The sequence below is a fragment of the Pelmatolapia mariae genome, linkage group LG2 (assembly GCF_036321145.2).
Source record: "Pelmatolapia mariae isolate MD_Pm_ZW linkage group LG2, Pm_UMD_F_2, whole genome shotgun sequence".
Lineage (NCBI taxonomy): Eukaryota > Metazoa > Chordata > Actinopteri > Cichliformes > Cichlidae > Pelmatolapia > Pelmatolapia mariae.
In genome coordinates this window covers 4,841,976-4,863,669 of record NC_086228.1, presented here as the reverse complement: position 1 = coordinate 4,863,669, position 21,694 = coordinate 4,841,976, and the positions used below count along the sequence as shown (strand labels likewise).

The following is a 21,694-nucleotide window of genomic DNA, read 5'->3' as shown; positions in this document are numbered from 1 at the left end:
ACGACGATGAAAAATGCAAGGTGTTGCTTCTGAGGGTTTTTTTTTTCTGTTTTTGTTTTAAACCTGTCTTTTTTTTTTCTTCTCCGTGGCAAATTAAAGCACCAATTAATTCTTGTACTGCCTGTTAGTGTTTTTCAGCACTTTTCACCATCAGGCAAGACTGTTGTTTTGCAGATAAATTGGCAAGTTGTTTTCACCTTTCTTAACAAATCTGAAACAATCGTTGTAGGAAATTCCAGCAATCCCGATAATCCAATATTCAGCGCACCTCCAGTCTTTCCTTTCTGCAGAAGCGTCTGTTCTTGCCAGGAATCTGTTCGAGTCTCCTTTCATGTCAACTGAATACCTCGTTCATGCATTATTAAGGAAACTGATGGTGTTCTATAGGATGTATGTCTTTGTATGAGGAGGTGTGTGTCTTTACATCAGGATGTAGTAAGTTGTAGTGCGACGAAAAAGGAATCTGAAGCGAGATCAAAGAAGACCTTTTTCCCCCTGATCTAAACATTACCTAAAGACCTTTTACCTTTGATGTTACTCTGTCACACAGCACGAACAATAGAGTTTGATGCCCTTCTACTGCGCCAGTCTGCTTTCCTAAAAGCCCTTTGCAAACACACATACACACACCAGATATCCAGGCAAACACATCGCCCTTGCCTCCTACATAAATTGGGTGCCTGACCTTCTATCCACACTTTGTTTTTTCTTCCTCCCCCACCCCTGCCTCTTCCAGGACGTCCTGTTGATGGGAGAGGAGCTGGTGTCAGACCCTTATTACTGCCAGCTCGAGGCCGAGACGTGCCGGCTCTTCTCGGAGCAGCTGGGTACATTCGCCCTGGTGGGCGAGTCCCTGCACATGGGCGCCGCCAAGCGCCTGAGGCTGGTGCTCTTCTCGGACGCTTACTGCTCCACGCTGGAATACAACATCAGGGTATACTGCATGGACGACACGCAGGACGTCTTCAAGGTAAACTTGTGAAAATTGTGGCTGTTATTGTGTGTGATGGGCAGGCCTGAGATTGGCCGGTTTCGAATCAGCTGAGCGATAGGTGGACTATTATGTCTAACAGCTTTGTCTGTCACATTGAAAGGTTAGCAGAAACTGGCACAGACGTGTAGGAGGTAGGCACAGCCATGATAAATTGAATGATATCGCAGGCCTGATTACACCATGTACAGTTCGTGATTGTGCCATTTGTTCAGATGATGGTTGCCCCCCGCCACCACACACACACACACTGACCCTAAGTCAGTTGAAACAATCCACACATCCAGCTTAAACACATAATATATATTGTATGTGTTTTGGGTTGTTGTTCTTGGTTTATTTTTTTTTGCTTTTCTTTTTCCATCCATGTCAGCGGAGACACCTCACTCCTTTCAGCCAAGCTGTGGTTCTGCTTGGCTGCCACGGGCCAAGAAGTTTCCCATCACTTTGTTCAACAGCATATTTCAACTTCGCTTTTTTCCCCCCCTCCACATGGACAGAGTATAATCAAGCACTAATGCCTTCCTCCCTCCCCCGAGGACTGCCTCTGAGTAGCCTGTTAAGATTTCATTTGCATGGTTAATTAGTAAATTAAAAGGAGAGCCTGTCCCAATCTTTTCCCAGCAACCCCTGTGCGCTCGCTCTCTTCTCTCTCTTGCTCTTTCTCTCCACACCTCTTTTTTTTCCCTCCCTCTGAGCTCTTCCTCTTCTTCTGACACCACCCACAGCCACAAGTGCCACTTCCCGCTAGAGTCCACTTTCGCTGGCTTTAATGGCTAACCTCCCCTCCACAAGCGCAATCTACGGACGTCTGCGGGACATCGGCAAACGAAAGTCAATGGGAGCTTGCACTGAAATTAGCGCTCTCACAGTCAGGGAGTTGAAGATGAGATGGAAACTGTGTACAGACTCTCATGCCTTACGTTTGTCCGTTTGTGCTTCAGTTTTGCCCCTGCTGCTATCACATGATAGCCGACACACTTGGGAAAATTCCTGGCTAAAAATCTCATGTGTAGAAAAGAATGTGACACAGGAGCTAAAGAGTGTTTTTCCTCAGATACATTTCAGCCCATATGTTTACTTGACATTAGAGTAGCTCTAACGGTAGCGTGCTCTCTTTATTCAGATCATCCGATGACCCAGTAGTGTGCGACTGTTGAAATGACCTTGTGTGTCTGCGTTGGATGCAGGAAGGCTGCTGGTGCACAAAAACTCGCTCTCTCTCTCTTCCTCTCCCTCTGGCTAGCTCTTGTTCTGCTATTCTCCGGCTCTCTTAGCCAAGAAAAGGACATCTGAGCTTGTTGACTCCAGCACTTGTGCTGCCATACTCTGCAGCTCCCTCGACGCCCTTGAGTGCATTAGCTCCCCGTCTCTCACACAACCTGGTGCTGTGGTAAGCCACGGCGTCTCCAGGGTTTTGTAGTTTTTAGTGAGTGATTTAGAACGTGGCCCACGCTGCTTAGTAATGTCAACTCCACACTGCTCTTGGTGCTATTATGGAGGGAGCAGTTCATTTAGCAAGTACATTAACTACTTTGAGTGGAGATTAAACTTCCCTGGAGAGGCTCAGACTAATCACTAATCACTATCTTTAAAATGCACCATTTATGATTAGACTTTCACTATGGCTACCATTAGAGTTAATTGTAGTGCATGAGAGTGGTGGACAGTGGTAGGTGGTGCAGTGAAGAGTGTATGTACAGTACACCTTCAGCACATGTGACTTTTATGACCACACTTGCAACCTGCTAATGCACCGCAGATGTTAACTTTCCATGCATTAAACAGGCTGCTCAATGACGAGAGATAAAATGGATGTTCAGTGGCGAGAGGAAAGTGTAGAAACCAGAAGGGATGCTGAGCTTTTCTGACTAGTCCCATTGCTGGCTGTCACTCTGAGCTGACAAGCCTCCATCAGGGAAAATGACAGGCACGCACACGCACAAACACAAATGCATTCAGCTACACTTATGCATGCTGTACCATTGAATCTCTTATCTCCCAATTACAGCAGATTAGAACCAATGTTATTGTCTTTGATCCTAAGTGTGCGGGGGCTCTGGGGAAACAGTGACATTTTCGTCTGATGCTTGCCGTATGTTAGCACGGCTCTGCTGGGACCAATTAAGTTAATATTTAATGTGTGTCCCACTCTTGATCGGCCCAGCCAAGGCTGGCACAGCAGCAGAGGCGACATAATCAGCGTTTGGTAGCGCCCTCGCTGTGCGCTCGCTTGTTCCAGCTAAACCTGTGGGAGAGCATCACTGAGGTTCTGCCATTCCACAACTGCAGTGAAGCAAGCCTCCAACTCGGAGCAGAGATACACCTAACACCTTTATCTAATTAACTGTAAGGGTGTCTTTCAGGACTGGAATATGGTGCAGCTGCTTTTCTTTATATATATATATTTAGCTGTGATATTCTTCGCAATCTGACAGCTTTTGAAAGTCTGTATGTTTTTTCCACTAAGCATAATCCAAATTTGAATAGCGGAACATTAATGAAAAATCTGTGTTTATTGATAAGTAAATGTGCTTCCTTTACACCCACATGTCTGTGTTTGTGAGGCCAGTGTTTTTTTGTACAGTTAAAAAAAACATTTAAAAAATGATTTATAAACCACCCACTCCCTGTCAGATTTTTTTTTTTTTTTTTACTGAGGTTGAAGCACAGATTTATTTATTTTTTCCGTATTAACCAGCACATTGTAAAAGAAACCATAATAAATACTGATGCAGTAGTGTTTCTAATAAATATCTGGATTGGATTTTTTTGTTTATTTGCTTGCTTTGGCAGTACTTGTCAGATTGAGCCACCATTTCAATCCACTCTGACTACTTGACAGATTTAAATGACATTTTATACAGCTAGGCATGATGCTCAGGTAGATTGTACGATAGCACCGTAATGTGATCACAATTCAAATAATTTGTCCAATAATTTAAACTTAATATCCTCAGTGGCTTTGATTTTTTGTTTTTGTGCACTCTATGTTTAATATACGTATTTTCTTTTGTGCCTGAAATGAACAAATAAATGAATGAATGAAAAAAAAAATGAATGAAATAATACTAATTAGCAAGTGATAGCATTAGCATTGCCAGTGACCGTTGTTAGCATGCTAATGGTGAAACATTGTGAAACGCAGCCTCATAGAGTATATAGTAAAGGTTTCTTGTTTAATTATTGTTGTAGCAGAAATAGTACAATTTTGTACTGTGTTCGACTTTTGAAAGAGCTCTTTATGTGCTCCCACTGACATGCTTATCGGTTTTAGCTAACATTGCTAACGAGCGCAGTGTTGCCAACTCCTCAGTAAGGAAAATCGCTATTGGCTGTCCTAAAAGTCGCTAGAAGTCGCTGAATGACGTCATCACCTAATTTGCATAATTGGTCATGCTAATATAATTGTAACCTATGTTGTTGGAGAGAGAAATAACATCGTGGAAGAGAAGAGTGAGTAAAAAACGTCCTAAATACATTTAGAGTTTATTTAGAACTACAAATTAAATTTCTTTTAGCAATTGTTTTTTTAATGTCACAATTCCAACCCTGCTCCTTTACCCGGGCTTGGACCGGCAAAAGTGACCCGAAATAGGCACTCTGGTGGAGTTACTTTGTGTGTGTGTGTGTGTGTGTTTATAAGTAGTTTTAAACCTTGTGATCCACAAAACAGCATAAGAGTAAAAGAAGAACTGACTGCGTTACAGCACCCGCTGCTTGTTGAGAGTAAAAGCGATACGCGCTTTCACGTCTTTTTTTAGAGACTTTTTTTCGAAAAAAAGTCGCTAGGGGTTCTGAAAACTCGCTAAATATAGCGACAAAGTCGCTAAGTTGGCAACACTGAACGAGCGCTAAGTGTAAGTATGCGTGTGTCCCAATTCCTTCAAAGACCACAAAGGCTGGAGCAGCTGTTAATTGGGACAGTCCTGCCTACGACATGCTGCTTAGGTTGTCTATGTTAGCATGCCAATAGACAGTATAAAAAATGGACCCAGGTACCTTGATAATCACCCATTAGTTTCTGAAATCCCGTGATGTGATAAGATGGGGTGGGACTGACTGTGAGACTGCTTATTAGTTGATTAACAATAACCAATGATTAAATACAAAGTGGTGTATCTATGCATAGAGTGAAAAAATGTAAATGAAGAAGAAAATCTCTTCCCTCTGCAATAAACCACAGGGTAAGTAATGGAGGATTCATGGTCACTTCATACAGCCCTAACTGTATGCTTTATCAAATAGGAAAGTTTTAATTTAAGCCTAATCTTAAAAGTAGAGAGGGTATGCCACCTGCGGTTAAACTGACCATCTTCCACATGAAAAACTGGGACCTACCCTATATCTACACAAAAAAGGTCACCACCTGGATTTAAGCAAATAGGCAACAGCTCTCCATTGCACTCAAGATTTAGCAAGATGACAGTGCCAGGATTTATCGGACAGAAATCTTGAGAGCGTTGTTCAGGGAGCATGAGACATCATTTTCACACATGGATTGGCCACCACAGAGTCCAGACCTTAACCCCATTGAGAATCTTTGGCGTGGGCTAGAGAAGACTTTACGCAACAGTCTGACTCTCCCAGCATTAATACAAGATCTTGGCACAAGAGTAATGCATCTCTAGACAGAAATAAATGTTGTAAATAACTCATCAGGTCTAAACATGATCCAGGGAAATATTAGTGGGACTTGTTTTTTCTAGCAGAGCAGTGTATATGATTATAATCTAGTGCAAGGTTCTCATCAGAGATGATTTTGGTGTACTTGTACACTTTCCCTATTAAAAATACTTAGTAGCTAAAATAAATTTGTGATAAACTAAACACGTTGTGTAATATTACACTGAAATACAAGATGGATTTAAGAGATTTAAAATAACTTCAGTATCTTATGGTAGGGTAAGTTGGCTGGCTCAATTTAACTCCTGGCATGATGCTTACTTTTTCCCATAACCGCTATCAATTCAGACTGATATTGAGCTTAACAGTTTGCATTGTTTCATAGCAATTGCCTGTTATAATAGGCCTATGCTGCTAGGCAATTCACATGATGCACTAAGCATCTCTTCTTCTCTTATCTCTTTTCACACTCTGTGTTTATACACCACTTTAATCATTAGTAATTATTAATCTCTGGCTCTCGTCCACAGCGTGTCTTTCGTCCTGTCACCCCTAACTGTTTACAGAAGATGACTTCCCCTTCCATGAGCCTGGTTCTGCTGGAGGTTTATTCCTGTTAAAAGGGAGTTTTTACTTCCCACTAGTGCTGGGCGATATGGAAAAAATATTTATCACGATATGAATTATTTTATATCACGATAACGATATATATCACGATATACCACCTGACCTGTGGTCATCTGGAAAGTATGCAGTCTTTAAACAGCGAGTGGAGAGGGTGCAGTCTTTGTTTTGAGTTACCGTAAAGCATGTCGCAAATCCGGGTGCACGTAAAGCAGTACCATGTTGCAAAACCACAAGACAGAGTTTCTTTGCGAAAAATATCATTTTTTTATACTTTATTTTCTCTTGCATAAAGTTCAGAGTATGTATAGTGAGAAGACAACACTAATATATTTGCCACAGGCTATTTAACCCTTTAAGACCTACCATAGAACCAAGTCCGCCAGAGCTTATCTTTACATTTTACATGCTGTAGTGCCATTTGTGGGAGCATTTCAAGTTGCTATACATCAATACAACCGTTATAGCCCAAATTTTAATAATATGTATGCATTAAGTCCATATTAACTACATAAATTGCAAAAAAGTGCAATAAACTACAAAAAAATTGAAAATCTTTTTTTTTTACATATATTTCTAGTTAGAGAAATTTAAGAGGCTTATCCCTCAAAACTGTAAATACAAAAAAGTTGCACAAAATAGTTTCCAACCACGAGAAATTTATTTTGAGTGTGTTCATAGTTTTATGTTTGAGATACACTAATTTTTATATACTACAGGAAAAATGAAAATAAATAAATGCAAATTTGCAAAAACACAGCATGTGCATCAAAATAAACTATTTACAACAGTGTAATTTGACTTCTAAGCATCCCAGAAATGATACAGAAAAGCATAAAGTCAAACATGACTTTTAAAAACACCAACATAGGCTTTGAAGCTTAAAAAACTACATTTTCCGCGAAAATGACGTCACTTTCGGTTTCGGACAGGTAATGGCGGACATGCGATAGTTGCGCTGACTTATATTCCAACCTAGGAAGCTATGAACAGCTGATCGGATCGGCAAAGCCTGTTTCTGGAATATTATGTTTTTGTTGCTGCAAGTCTGGAATATTATGTTTTTGTTGCTGGAAGTGCTTTTTATGCAATTTTTGCAAAGCTATATGTGGAAGAAAACCGTGACCTAGGGCAAGCTAATGGAATAAGATGTAAGTACAACTCCTACGGCTTCATATGCAAAAAAAACATTATTGCGCTACCTTACGTGGTTCCAGTTCTACAGGGATTTAAAAAAAGTTAGGGAAAACGGAGTGTGCCTGCTCCGACCGGTTGTAAAGGGTTAATGATATATTTTATCTAATAATTTGTAAAATTCGGGTTAGAAACGATAGAAGACAAATGGCACGATAGACACTTTTCTATCGTCCACACGATATATATCGTCATATCGCCCAGCACTACTTCCCACTGTCACCAAGTGCTTGCTCATAGGGGGGTCATCTGACTATTGGGGTTTTCTCTTAACCTTACAATATAAAGTGCCTTGAGGCAACTGTTGTTGGCACCGTGCAAATACAATTGAAGTAAATAGTTGACAGATCACCAACATAAAAGATCGTCTTAAAAAACAAAGCATCATAAATACTTTTAGACTCGGATAAATTTGCTTAGATGTAGCAGCCATTGCAACTGGTGCCAAAAGAAATGGCTGCATGGCAATAAAAGGGCACGGTTGCCAAGACCCAAGGGGTGGCTTATCTTGTGTGTCACGTGTGTATACAGGTGTTTGTCTAATTAATCATTGTTGTACCTTTATGTGGCATTTAGAGTCATAAAATTCCAAGTCTTGATCTAGGAATTAAATGCTGAGGTAAAAGAGAACTCTTTGTACTCCTGGTGTTTTATTTCCAACTGCAGATTTACTCCCTCATCAGTAACACCTTACGAGTCCAATGCATTTAGCTTTTCTGTCTCCCTGTTGTAGAAATGTATGTTCCAGGATTTAAATGGGTGTTTAATTGATGTCTTGCTGGTTAAATAGTGGCCCCTGGATTCTTTTTGTACAGTTTGACCTCGAGCAATGATTCTTATTTGCGTTAAAAAGGGCTCATAAACTGTTTATGTGCTCCCACTATGACGTTTCCTTGCTAGCTGCTGAGCAGCGAGCCATGTTTGAGCGGAAACTTTTTAGCTTTTATGTAACAGAGAAGAGAAAAGCAGCATGTACGGAGTGAAATACAAACTGTTTTTTTTTTTCTGATCCCTCCATTACAAAAGTTACTGGCAACAAATTCTAGAAGAAAAACAGAAGAGCATAGCCCAGTAATTGCTGGCATTAAGTTAAACAAGACAGTCAGCTTTATCACTGAGCCCAGCTGAGAAATTGTTTCCATATTATATTTCTGTGTTCCTGTGTGCTGTTTTCTCCCGTCCTGCTCTGTGATTTATCAAGCAGAATGTGCATCTTTTCCCTTGCAAACACAGTCCCCATTTATAACTGAGCAGACAAGTCCCTTCTATTTGTAGTTATTAATCAGAGTTGACTGTAGCGGGCATGGCCACTGGAGCTCAGACCGATAGACTCTCAGTCAGAGAGGAAAAGCCTGTCACATCCTGCTGACAAATACACAGATTTATGGAGCCCACATAGCCAGGCTACTCTCTATAAACAAATGCATTTGCCTGAAAAGAGCAGCTCTGAAAATGGATCTTCACTATGAATGCACATTTTTAAACACGACGACACCGCGTCGCCAAGAGTGAGGGGCTGAGGACGAGTTTATGAGGATATTACCGCCCGTGTGCATGTATAGCTCCATGTTTTGGATGACATGTAGCTTGACTAATTAACTGATCAAAGGCTACTCATAATCTCCATTAGAGCTGGTTGTGTTAATCAGTTTGCTACACACAAAGCCGGCACAACACAAGGCCACAAGAAACAGCTTGGCCTTGCTGTGAGGGGAAAGTCTGCAGCTTTGTGCCAGTCCAGTTCTTAATATATACGCCTCTGCTAATACTTTGATTTGTTTCGTTTGTGTTTCCACCCGGCATCCAAGGCTGGCTGTTCTTTTCTGTCGCAGGAGAGCGTTCGGTGCAGCCACTAACCTCTTTCTGTCATCACCAGCCCGGAGAGATTAGCTGTATGAGTGTCTCTTGTTTCCTGGTGGAGCCCGGCCCCCAGTCCATTACAGTCCCAGCTCTGGTCCATGCCGAGGGGATGGGTGGAGAGTGGGGTGGGGGGGACATGAGTGAGGGTATAAAGGGGGTTGAAGTCATAGAAAACTGTGGCCATGATTGCAGTAATCCTGTTATCTCTCTTGCTAAAGCTGGCCACTCTAGTGACCTGGAGACACAAATGTTAAGCTGCCTCTGTCTCTCTCCTCTCCTGCTCCTGCTCTTTTCACTCCTCCCTGCTCTATCTCACTCTCTTTAGCCAGCCTCATTGAATGTCAGGGGGTGGTCTTGGCTTTGCCTGACTCTAAATTCACAGTCTTCACACACACCCCAGGCTATCTCGAATTCCGTCAGAACAAAAGGGGTTTTTCTCCTGCGGTACTTGAACTTCTCGCCCATCTCATGCATCTTAATGCTCCCATAGCTGTACAGGTTCAGGGCGCCTTAGGAGAAAACAGCTCTTATTATTTTCCCCTGAATTGGGGGAAACAAAACTGAGCTGGTGCAATCATGATTAATATGTGATTTGATAAACTAATTCCAAACCTTGCATTGTTTTCCTCCCAGAAAGAGTAAATAATACGGTCAAATTTAGCTTCTCATCTATTAGCTCGCTCACACTGTCATTTGTTAACAGGATAATGGGGCGTAAAGAGGGCCATTATTCTCTCAGTCCAGAACATATGCTGAAATCCTGCAGAAAAAAGCCACTCTGCAATACACACAGTCACAGCCACTCGGACGCACACAAACAACATGCGGGCGAGACGGTGTCATTTTGAAAGCGAGGACATGAGCACACTTTAAAGGAGCAAATGCATCATCCTGTGTTGTTCAACCCCCCCCCCTCAGTGTCCCTGTCAGGTAGCAAGAGAATCATGTCCCAGACCCTGTTTTGATTGTAATCCCGGTGTGCCGGCCTTGAACCTGACGTGCTGCTAGGCAGCTCGAGTTAGTATTCATTCTAGTCGCCACATTTGATAATAGGATAATTGGCATTCTGCACTCGTTCTGCTGCTAGCGGGGCTATAGATCTGTTCTATAGGTCAAAACCTGATCAAAGTCCAACACCCAATTTGCAATGCTAATCGCCGCCCAACAAATAATTGTGCTTAAGAACTGTTTAAATGAACCTCTCTGGAAGCCCACATAATGTGGCTTTTGTATCTGTAAGAGACATAATAGCAGAGGGCTTTTCTGTGGAGAACGCGCTGCCCTCTGTTATTAACTCATTAGACCTCGACGCTTTGATTCAGCGCCATTGTCTGACCTTCCCTCTCTGAGTAAGTGGACTGGGTAACATCACAAGACTCTTGTCTGGCAGAGCGTGGAGAAGTATATTCCAGCTAGATGCATACATTCAGATCATTTTAGATTTTTTTTTACGGTTTAAAAAGAAAAAAAAGGTAAACCAATGCAAATTCAGGAATCAATCTAGATAATCAGAAGGGGCATAATAATCACGTTAACAAGAAGATAAGCACAAAGCAAACATGGAAATTAACAATGCGACGAACAAACAGTGAAATTCAATTGTCGGCCTGAACCAAAAATTGCTCATTCGTCAAAGGGGAGAGCACATCAAATAACGCAGGTAGAGATTCCAAATGGATAATTAACAGCTTTCTTTCCATTATAATTGGAATCAGTCTAGCCTGTTCCTGGGAAAGAGGGCAGAAAATTGAATCAGTGTTGTGCAGATAGAAATTACCACCATTCTCCACCTTAATTGGATGTCTTTGCTGAAATCATACCATGGGCAACCATGCTGGCATGCAGCGTTCAACATATGGCAGCCATCTATACGCACTTCTCCCTCTCGGAGCTGTTGTCTTTGAGGTACGACTCCGAGGCACGCCCGGGCTGACTGTTTTCCTTCTGCTGCCATCTTGTTTCCCCTCCTCAGACAGATTAAAAGAACATGTCTTATTTTGGAGGTCTTTTCACACCACTAATTTCAGAGGCCTGTTTTCTCTGTTGTAGTATGCTCCTGTGATTGGAGTATGAGGCAGCACATGTGAATGGCAACCAAAGCGCTGGATTTCTGAGGACATGTTCAGCACAAAGCATCCAGCTCAAAGCGAATTGATAAATCAGAGGCAAATGTGCCGGATATTATCATCCCATTCCAGATGGTCATTTGGATGGCAACAAATGGTCCACTGAGCAAGTCCCACAGAGATTAAAATATTAAGCATGCATTTACAAATCTCTACTGGCACAAAAACAAAAATGAAATTAAGGAGATTCGCCATGCGAGAACAATGAGCAGTTGACTAATGGCTCGTTCACTTACTTCATCACAGCCCAGGTAGCCAGTAGGCTGGGAATGGCTGCAGTTCCTGCATGCTAATGCAGATGCAGAAAGCCCGGCATATACAAACCGAGGCAGAGGATCAACCTTGCGATGACATTAAAGCACTGTGGAGACGAGTCGGTCCAGTCCTTTGTGGCCGCACGCAGAGACACTATCTTCTTTTCCTCAGATGTACTGTACCCCTGCCTCATGCTCATGCTGTGTGTGTGTGTGTGTGTGTGTGCGCACAAACAGGCCTTTGTGTGTGTCTCTCTCTGTTTGAGTTAAATCTATTCAGTGTCTCCACCATGTCTTTGTGTATTTCTTTGGATGTGCGCTGATACATTTTCGTTCCAAAGCGGTACCGTTTTGTGTGCGTGAGTGATGCACCAGACAAAGTGTAAACAGGAAACAGTTATGGATTGTTTTTACACGTTTTCACTTACCTCTGCGAGTGTGTTGGTAAATGTACCCCCCCTCATCCCCGAGCCCTGACACCTCTTCTCGCCTCTTTCTCTTTGATCAGGAGGTGATGCAGATGGAGCGGCAGCTCGGGGGTCGGCTGATTGACGAGCCTCACGTCCTGCTTTTCAAAGACAGCTACCACAACCTGCGCCTGTCCATCCATGACATGCCCCAGGCGCACTGGAGGAGCAAGCTGCTTGCCGGCTACCAGGTGCGTTGGGCTGCCCTTGGGGGGCTGCAGGGGCAGGGAGTCGCTCTGGATCAGTGCGGGAGCAAGGAGATTTAATACAAGTGCCTGGCCGAATCTGTCAAATTTGTGTACTGGCAGTAATAAGGCCGTCGAATGTGTTTGTTTATGAGCTCAATTTAAAATCTATGCCGTCTGTTAGTTTAAATTAGCCATCCAGAAAAGTCAAAAATGAATTGAACACATGTTAACAAAAGTTAAAAAGTTACTGACTATTCAGAAGCTATTTGGGAGAAACTTTTTTTCTTTTAATTGTTAATGAGGCTTCGTGGTCTCCTAATGTCTCTGGAAAGTTGTTTTTCATTTGAGTTGGGCCAGACTTTTTAATTAAGCATGTTTTGGTTTGGCTTCAGTTGATCACTTTAAAGATTCACACAAAGCAGTGTTTCTAAGTCTGTTACTGCAGGACTCTGCTGTCCAATAACCTTTTCTGTTCTTGGCACACTTTGGAACTTAGTCATTTGTCAGAGTAGAGGGAACCTTTTTTTTTTTTTTGGGTGTGTGCACCCCTGTGCCTAGACCGCGAGTGTGCACGTAGTGTATACATGTGCATAGAGGAGCTGAATTGCGTGCACTAACTCAGGGCTGCAAGCTGATTGATTATACTAGCTGTCGCTCTCTCAAAGGGGGCTCGTATGAAATATAGAGCAGTATGTAAATATCTCGAACTTTGCAACCTGAATTTTGGATCGGCTCCACCTTACTGCACTCCCCGCACCTGCGCGTGGCCAGTTACACTGCAGCCTGACGTATGCACACACAAGGGATGTTCCAGGACTAGAAAATGTTCTGGCTGTAACTATGTGAGCATTGAGTACCGGGTCCCCAATGAGAGCATGCAGACTGTGCCAAGCAAGCAAGGCGGCAACAATGCACCCAGAACAGAGGCTTATTCCTCTGGACTGTGCCTGTTCATTTGGAAGTGTTATTCCCCTCTCAGCAGTGCAGTCAAAAAGGCCTTTAGTCTCCCTGGGGCCCATGAAGACTTCTGTGCGTTTCACTCGGCTGCTCTGTTGCCAGTCTGCCTGGGTAACAGTGCCCCCATTTGGTTAGTAGGATGTGCTGCAGGCCACACTTCTTTTCGACCGAGAATCCTGGTAGCCGTTGAACTCGGGGTAAAGCGAGGAGTTAGTGTGCACTTTTTTTTCCTCTTTCTCCAGCATTACAACTGTGCTTCTCTTGGGTTATGCAAACAAGTCATGAATATGCAGCAGACGAGAGAGAGGGGTAGAAATTGCAGCCTCAAATGCATTCTCCCAAAGACTCCCTGGTATCCGTTTTCTAGGCAGAAGCTGAAACCTATACAGCAGCAATACTCAGAGCTATTGAGTATGCTTATGCATTCGCCGCGTGATGTGCTTTAGCTTTAAAGTAGTGGTGTGATATTTCAGCGTTTACACTAACGCCACCATTTGTATATCTGCCTGAAAGTTAGTACAAAGCTAAAGCAAGTTAATGAAAATAGATGAAAAGGGGAAAAAAAGAAATGCTTCCATTGCCAGCGTGACAGATTGCGTGTGTAATCTATTAAAATCCAAAGTTTGATTTCTTCTGTTATCAGCAGAGTCGGGCTGGTAGCTCTTAACTCCTATTAAAGATTCTATTTGTCAGTAACAGCACATTTATTCCCTTTAACTTAATTGAACGTTGTCATTCCGCTGCCTCAGATATACTTAGCCATAATGATGACAGCTTATGTCAGTGTAATTAATGATAATCTCAGTGTATTCTAGGCAGGCGGTCGTGTTATGGCGCGTTTCAGACATGCAGTTCTGACTGTGCTGCTTTTTTTCCTCCTTCTTCTACTGCAGGAGATACCGTTCTACCACATCTGGAACGGTTCCCAGCGGTACCTGCACTGCACGTTCACTCTGGAGCGGCTCAGCCTCAGCACCTGCGAGCTCACCTGCCAGCTGTGTGTGTGGCAGGTGGAGGGGGAGGGACAGAGCTTTAGCCTGGACTTTAACATTGCCAAGGTAACGTTCGTTCTGCTCACTTAAAAGCTGCGGTTGATTATGCCGCGGCTACTATTTAGCATTTTGGTTATTCGTAAAGGAGATGATTTTTCTGCTGAGCTCAGAAAGCCTGTGTGGCTTCCCTCCCCCTTTCCAGGACACTCGAGCGTTGGACTCTGAGTTTCTGTTAATGGACAGTAACGCCACAGCTCTGGCGGGACCCAGCGCCTTTCAGATCCCGTACCTCATCAGGCAGAAGATCTGCAGCAGCCTGGACGCCCCCTGTCCCAACGGAGCCGACTGGAGAATGCTAGCACAAAGACTTAAACTCGAGAGGTAAAGATCAGCTTTACAATAACGCCTTATCTGATTGCTGATCTGATTGTTGTCAGAGCATGTCGGAGCTGGCGGCTTAGCTTTGAAAGCTCTGAAGAAATTCTGAAGAGCCTTATTTATCCAAACCTCTTGAGAAGTGAGGTTTCACAGCAGAGTTATGCACAATATGTGAATACAGCTCACTCAAAATAATGATTGTAAAGAGGTATACTAATACAGATGTTGGCAGAAAAACAGTGAAATTTCAGTAATCAAGCACAATCGGTGTGGAGTGATTCACCTCAGCGGAGTGTTTTTCCTAAAGTTCAGGTAAACAGAGTAATGCTTTAGCAAGCTAATCCTCTTTTGACACAGCTAGTATTATAGGATTAATGTGGACTTGATGGATACAGCTATCATTTCTGCAAGAAAACATGACCCCCTTCTTCATTTCTCCCTCAGAAACAGGTAAGAAGCTTAAAGTCTGCAGCTAAACTTCTACCTGCTACATTCTGCTTAACAGCTGTAATTGGAAATGCAGCGAGCTAGCTGCCCATCAGCGGCAGGGAGGGGGGGAAAAAAAAAAAAAAGTTGGAATAGGTTTGGATCTGTGCCGACCACTTCGTTCTCACAGCTACTGTACTCTATCACCAGAGCACCTGTAACAAGAGCGTAGTTGGGCATTGATCCCTTATCCTCCAAATTAATTTCTACTTGGTAATGAAATCAAATAGGTACACTTAATTTGTCCAATCAACTTTTATTTACCCCAATTAATCACAAATTGAATTGATGCACTACAGGTTTAATTAGCAATGTTTTGCTCAACATAATCAATTCTCATTTAGACCTCAGGAAGAAACAACTGCTCCGTTGTTTGATCTGTCCTTAACAACGCGTTTTCCTCAAAAGGCTGCAGCTCCTTGGCATTCTGTCATGCTGCATTTCTGTGTTTGTTTCTGCGCGTGTAAAGTGTTCAGACCGAGCGGAACGGGACCAATCAATAAAACTTAAAATGCCAAGAACCTTTTATTTGATCTTTCTCTCCCAAGACGGTGCGAGCGGCTGCGTCTGAGCCATACAAGATAAGCTCTTGTTTCACGCGGCGAGGTGAATAAGCAGGGTTGACACATTTCTTTATTTTTTTTAAACTTTAATAATGACACAGAGGTTCATTCCCAAAAGATTTTTTTTTTGACCAACGCTCCTCTTTGTCGCGTTGTCCTGATGCAGAGCCAGAGCCGTTCACGTTCTATAAAATCCAATTGACTTAAAATAGCACGGTGACGATGTGTTCCCGGTGCTTGTGTCCTACCGCTGCAGTCACGTGTTTATAACCTCCACATAATGCTTCACCAGGCAAACAGAAAGACGGGAAGTCTGACTCCGTCTGACCTTTCTCAAGGTGAAAAAGGCTCGGTGGCATTTTCCTGTCTCCCCTTTCCCCCCCTCACCAAAACACCCACACGGCACGGTGATTCTTAGTGCTTTACATCATTCTCCTTTTTAATGTCATGTGGGTTCTACATAAGAGTTAAAGCCCCGGACATTTGGAAAAACAGAGAAATGCCATTTAATCAAACAAGCATCTTCGGCTACCGCAGGGATAAGGTCCCACTCAACATCAAATATCCAGCTGACTCGGGCCACTGCTTTGTTGTCATTGATTGGGTTTGATCGTAAAGGTTCTGCTCCCAAAATAGAAAAGGTCACTTCCGACTTAACTGTGAAAGTCCATATAGGATTTACTATATGGGATTTTGGGGCCAATTTCAACATCAAATAAAGAGGGAATGAGGGTTGTGGAGTTAAGCTTCAAATGAGAATTGTTAGAGAGTCTGTACGTGACGGCAGTTTCGAGAGCTCCGACTGTGTTCTTGTAGCTTTTATCATTTTTTTACTTAGTGCGCCGACACTAGATATCAGGATGTAGCAATATAACCCACAATAAAACCTGACATTGACAGAGTTACAAGAAGAGGCAGCACAATAAAATACCTGGTGAAAGGTTTTCCTGACACTCTTTAGGTGGAGAGAAAATGAGAGGCTCTGCTTTCTGATGTGTGCGCGTCGCTTGATTTAATTAATTTTCTGTGTTCTCTGCTCTCTCTCACCCTGCAGACACATGAGTTTCTTTGCATCCAAAGCAAGCCCAACCTCTGTGATCCTGGACCTATGGGAGGCGCAACATTTCCACAGCGGCAACATCAACCAGCTGGCCACGGTCATGGCCGACATCGGCAAACAGGAAGCCATGATATTCCTGGTCTCCGATGGCGAGTGCTAACCTAGAAAAGAGGGACAGACTGGTGCCGAGGAAAAGTACACAACGTGATACACTAAAACACATTGTTACACACATAAAAAACAATAACTGCAGCGGGAATCGAAGAACAGAGCTGTCCCAGCGTTCCTTTTCTTCACTTTAGAAGATAAGAAAGTGTTTATGTAGGATTGAGTCCCTATTTCCCATCAAACACAGTAAAAATCTTTAAATGACAGACCAAATGAGGAACAAGGGGGTAGAGTTTGGGTGTGTGTGTGTGTTTGGGGAAAACGTATTCACAGACTCAGTAGAGAAAATACCTTTTATTTCCCATCAAAGACCCAAGTTGAATTAGTCCATACCCTAGTTCTGCTGCAAAGGTAACATCAAATTAACTCTTTTAAACAGGCCGCGTACGGCTTAACAAGGAGCAATATGCAAATGTAACGCTATTAGCAATGGCCAATATTGCAAATTCAGTCGTTAATTTTTGAACTTAGATTCAAAAACCGTGTGTTTTTAAACAGTCAGTAAAAAGAAAGGTGGCAAAAAAGGGTGCAGGTCATTTCAGGTTAAAGAGAACCAGCAACATATGCAATTGGCAGGTTCGTCACATGACATCAACTCAGAAGATTAGCCCACTTTTTTTTTTCTTTAGCTTTTTTTAATTTATTTTAAAGCAACCTAGTGAGACTGTGTGCGTGTGTGTGTGAGTCACATAATCTGTTTAACACACAGACGGCTTGTAGCGCATTCTGGACTTGCTGGTTTAAAAACAGATTGTGTGTCTGAGCCCCCCAAAAACCCATCTCATGTAGTTCGTGTGTGCGTTTGTGTGTGTTGTAGTCCAGCCGGTATCATTACTGTGAATCTAACATCTTGACATCTTGATTCAGTGAGACGCTTTGCAGCTTTTCCTGCTTTTAAATCGATATATGTGAGGTTTGGGTTCTCTGGATCCTTTTTTTTTTTTTTTTTTTTTTTTGAAGTGAGTAATATCTTGACTTAAAGTCATATTTTAAAGGAAATTTCTATTTAAAGCCTTCTGATTTTGATCCATAAGGTTTCCACATTTTATATTACTCCAATCGTTCATCGTGGCGTTTCTCTGTTTTAAATTCCACAGCTTAATGAAGGAGCCATAGGGCCGAGAGGCACGCCGACTGCACGTGTGCGAACGCTGAATGTCGTCAAAGCTCATTTCTAAAATGACATTTTCCTCTTGATTACATTGATTTTTGTAGTCTAAAAACATGGCCCGAAGGGTTATTATTCCATATGAATTATGTAGAGCACTTTCCCTCAGAAAAATCTGACAACAAATTCTTCAAAATCATCACAAGATTACTCATGTTGAAAGGGTAATTGTGCAGCTTTGTTTGTATTATTCATAAAGCAATGTTGGTGGGAATTCTGCATTTGCTGTGTGGCAAACAGTATTTCCACATCAGAGAGAAGCCCGTCTCTCAGATAAAGTAAAGAGCAGCTTTTTCATAATGTCACCCCCTCTGCTCACAAATAGATGCTTTGAAAGGATTTTTTTTTGGCTATCTGTATCCAGACAGCAACAATTATCCAATAGATTCATGCAAAAATCCATAAACTGCAGCGGCGCATTTGCATTCTGTTGTATTTCACTAACAGTATTTTTCTTTTCCTCGTAACGAATCTGTCAAACAAACACAAAAATTTCTCGTTTAGCAATTTTCCTTCGGCGAGGTGTGAGCAGTCCCAAACTAGCCATAGGTTCTCTCTGTGTCTGCCTCAGGGTTGCATGTGAAGTTGTCTGTTCAAAGCTATAATGAAAACCCCGCCCCTTTTCATTCAAACAGCGAGGACGGCCCAATCCTGCGGGCTCGAATGGTTTTTAACCTTTAAGATGAAATGATTGTCAGATTTTTTGGAATGTACATTAGTTTCCTTGTAGCAGGCAGAAAGCTTGACTTTCTTTTTATACCGTCACCCATCGCCTTGCTCGTTTAACCCATCCCGTTAAACCACATCTCCCCTCAGAGTCCAGTTACCAGTTTATATAAAGATGCCGTGAAAATGATCAGAAACTCAAAATCTTTTCACGTTGAATCAGATCGCCGTGCATAATTTGTAAATACTTTTCTATACCAGCCGTGTGCTGTCACTTTGCATACTGTATATCAGCAGAATTGTTAACCAAAGTTTTCTGAATATCATTTCGAGGGCCACCGCATCCTCACGCCGTGTCCACGAATCCACTGTTTTCTAGAGTAGCTGTCTCTTTCATTGTCTTTCCTTTTCCCCTCTCTTTTTAAGGCATCTCAATGCTGTTTGTTTACGCAGTACTCTGTGTCACCTTATCACTTTGTAAACAAATGTAAATTATATTTTAATATGAAGCCAAAAAAGACACTTAACTGGCGCAGCATTTGTCAAGTCTAAAACCGTGACGTGTTTGCCTATATACTGTTGTTTGGCGATCTAGCAGACTATTTGCAGTGTTAAGGGTTTCGAGACCGTTTCACAGGAAAGCTTTCTGTCGACGTTTTGTTCGTCCTTAACTCTGCGCACCTGATGATTTCTGTAACTTTAAGCATTTAAAAATCCAAGGTGGAAACTGTCACTTGTGCTTAACGAGTCACCGCGTCGGTGGGCGGGCTGCGTGGCTAATTGGAGAGTGAGGGCGTCGGTTCTCGGACGCTGACGAGCCGGCGTCGGCGCGGCACGTTTAGATGAGCCACGGCAGCTGTACAGTCAGAGCGCGTGTGTGTTTTTTCACCCCCCTCCCTCCGTCATCGTCTTGGATATGTTGCCTAAGCATATTTCAGTAATGTAATTCACCAGCCGCCAGGATGTTGAGCATCTTATCTTCACATCTAGCTCATCCGACAAATCTAACAATTCTGCTATGACTCAGTGTGTGTGTGTGTGTGCGATGAATACAGTTTGAGAGAAAACCCAGGCCTGATAATTCTGTGTAAGTATGTGTCAGTAACATACAAGCTTTGTTCAAGGGTTTATACTGTCAGTTCACCCCTGTGTTATGGGGAGAAATGTAACATCTCAGCACTGTACTTTTTGTGTCACTCATTACTATTCAGTGTCAAGGATGTATTTGAGTGTGTGTGTGAGAGAGAGAGAGACTGGGTGCGTGCATACCTCCCCGTCACTCTTACTAAACTGTTTTCTTTTTGAAGTAAGAACAATAGACTTCTGTACTTGTGAATGGGTTTTTTTCTCTTTAGTTCCTTGATTCAATGTTCCTTGCCTTTCTGCAAGTCAAAAATGCTGTATTTATTACATGCCACAGCGCTTATGCAATTGTATAATCCTCCTTTATGTTCCTTTGTTTTTAACCTTTTTTTTTTGTGTTCCCTATCGTTAATGTAAATTGTTGTCGAAACTTTTGTGGCGATGGAAAAACTTCTGCTAAGGGAGATTTTCTGTACTTTTTTGGACAATGATATGGATTTGTGGGTAGAATTTTGGAAATTCGTTTCTAAGTGCTTTCAAGTATTTACTTGGCCTTATGTATATATATCTATCTATGACATTTCAGAAAGGTATGTATAGTAATTCAATCCGAAAATTGTTGTAAATAAATTATATATTGTTAAATCAAGGCCTGGATCTTTTACTTGAAAAGCTGTCTCTAGTTTGAGAGTTGGATATTTTATGAAATGCGTCTGTTGTTCTTTTGCCATGGGATTAAATGCAAAGCTTTTTGGCTGATGAACCTGGAGCCTTTCCTGCTACGGTGAGGGGATCCAGTGGCTCTGCTGTGCTGTGTAGGAAATTTTGCTGTCACGGTTTTGATCATCTTGTCCCCTGAGATGGAAATGTCAATGTCAATCACTACTGAGTCATAATTCTTACCTTATGATGAAACATTGCTGTCCTGACGGTCTCTTCCAGGATGACTGTGCTCCCACTCATAGCACACAAGGGCTCACTGAATAGTATGACTCATTGAGTACGACCTTCGTAACGTGACTGAGCACCTTTGGGGGAAAGATATGGGACTCTGCTCTCCACCAACATGATCAAAACAGGAAATGAGGAAACACACTCACGTCCACTTATTAGGTACACTTCCTATTATTGCGTTGGCCGTCCTGCCTTGAGTAAGCAAGGTCAACACACATCGTTGCTGCACATTCGTCAGCTGTACATTCATGATGTGAATCTCTCGTTCCACCACATCACAAAGGTGCTCTGCTGGAAGGGCGTTTGAGTACAGCTAATCAGTTTAAGATGATCTGAGCTTTGTGACATGGGCTGTCACCCATATCACATTCAATGTCACTTAAATCACCTTTCTTCCCCATTCTGATGCTCAGAGGTTTGAACTTCCGCAGGTCACCTTTACCATGTCTGCATACCTACGCGTACATCACCTTTTTTTAAACCTACACCGGAGCCTGTCATCAGAGGAAAGGGCAGGTCGCCAGTCTATTGCATAGCTAACACAGATGACTATTCACATCTAAGGTCAAATAAGCTAACAAGCATGGCTTTGGACTGTGGAAGGAAACTGGAGTAGCTGGAGAAAACCCTCTTGTTGTGAGATGGTGCTGATTTTACTAGATTTGAGAAATACCCTCCTTATAGCTCATAACACTGTAAGTTATAAGTAAAATGAAATGAGCAAACTAGCAAACTGAACCAGGACAAAAAACTCCAAACAAAATAACTAGAAAACAGAACTATAATGACTCTGTTGAAAGCCAAGAGTTTCAGAGCAAATAAAAGTTATTTGCCCTACAAAAATTTATTCAGTTTATTTTCCCCTGGTTATCTACACCCCACCTGCAAT

At 42.4% G+C, this 21,694-nt stretch overlaps 1 protein-coding gene across 4 annotated transcripts in view; it reads left to right on the top strand.

Moving 5' to 3' along the window:
- The window catches only part of unc5a (unc-5 netrin receptor A), a 152,966-nt gene extending 132,496 nt beyond the window's left edge, over positions 1 to 20,470 (top strand). For all 4 annotated transcript variants that reach the window (XM_063491187.1, XM_063491177.1, XM_063491167.1 and 1 more), the window contains 5 exons: positions 737 to 970; positions 12,184 to 12,333; positions 14,181 to 14,345; positions 14,482 to 14,660; positions 16,761 to 20,470. In XM_063491187.1, coding sequence (XP_063347257.1) covers positions 737 to 970; positions 12,184 to 12,333; positions 14,181 to 14,345; positions 14,482 to 14,660; positions 16,761 to 16,926 — 894 coding nt within the window. In that variant the 3' untranslated portion in view covers positions 16,927 to 20,470. The remainder of the gene's footprint in view (positions 1 to 736; positions 971 to 12,183; positions 12,334 to 14,180; positions 14,346 to 14,481; positions 14,661 to 16,760) is intronic.
- The last annotated feature ends 1,224 nt before the right edge of the window (positions 20,471 to 21,694 follow it).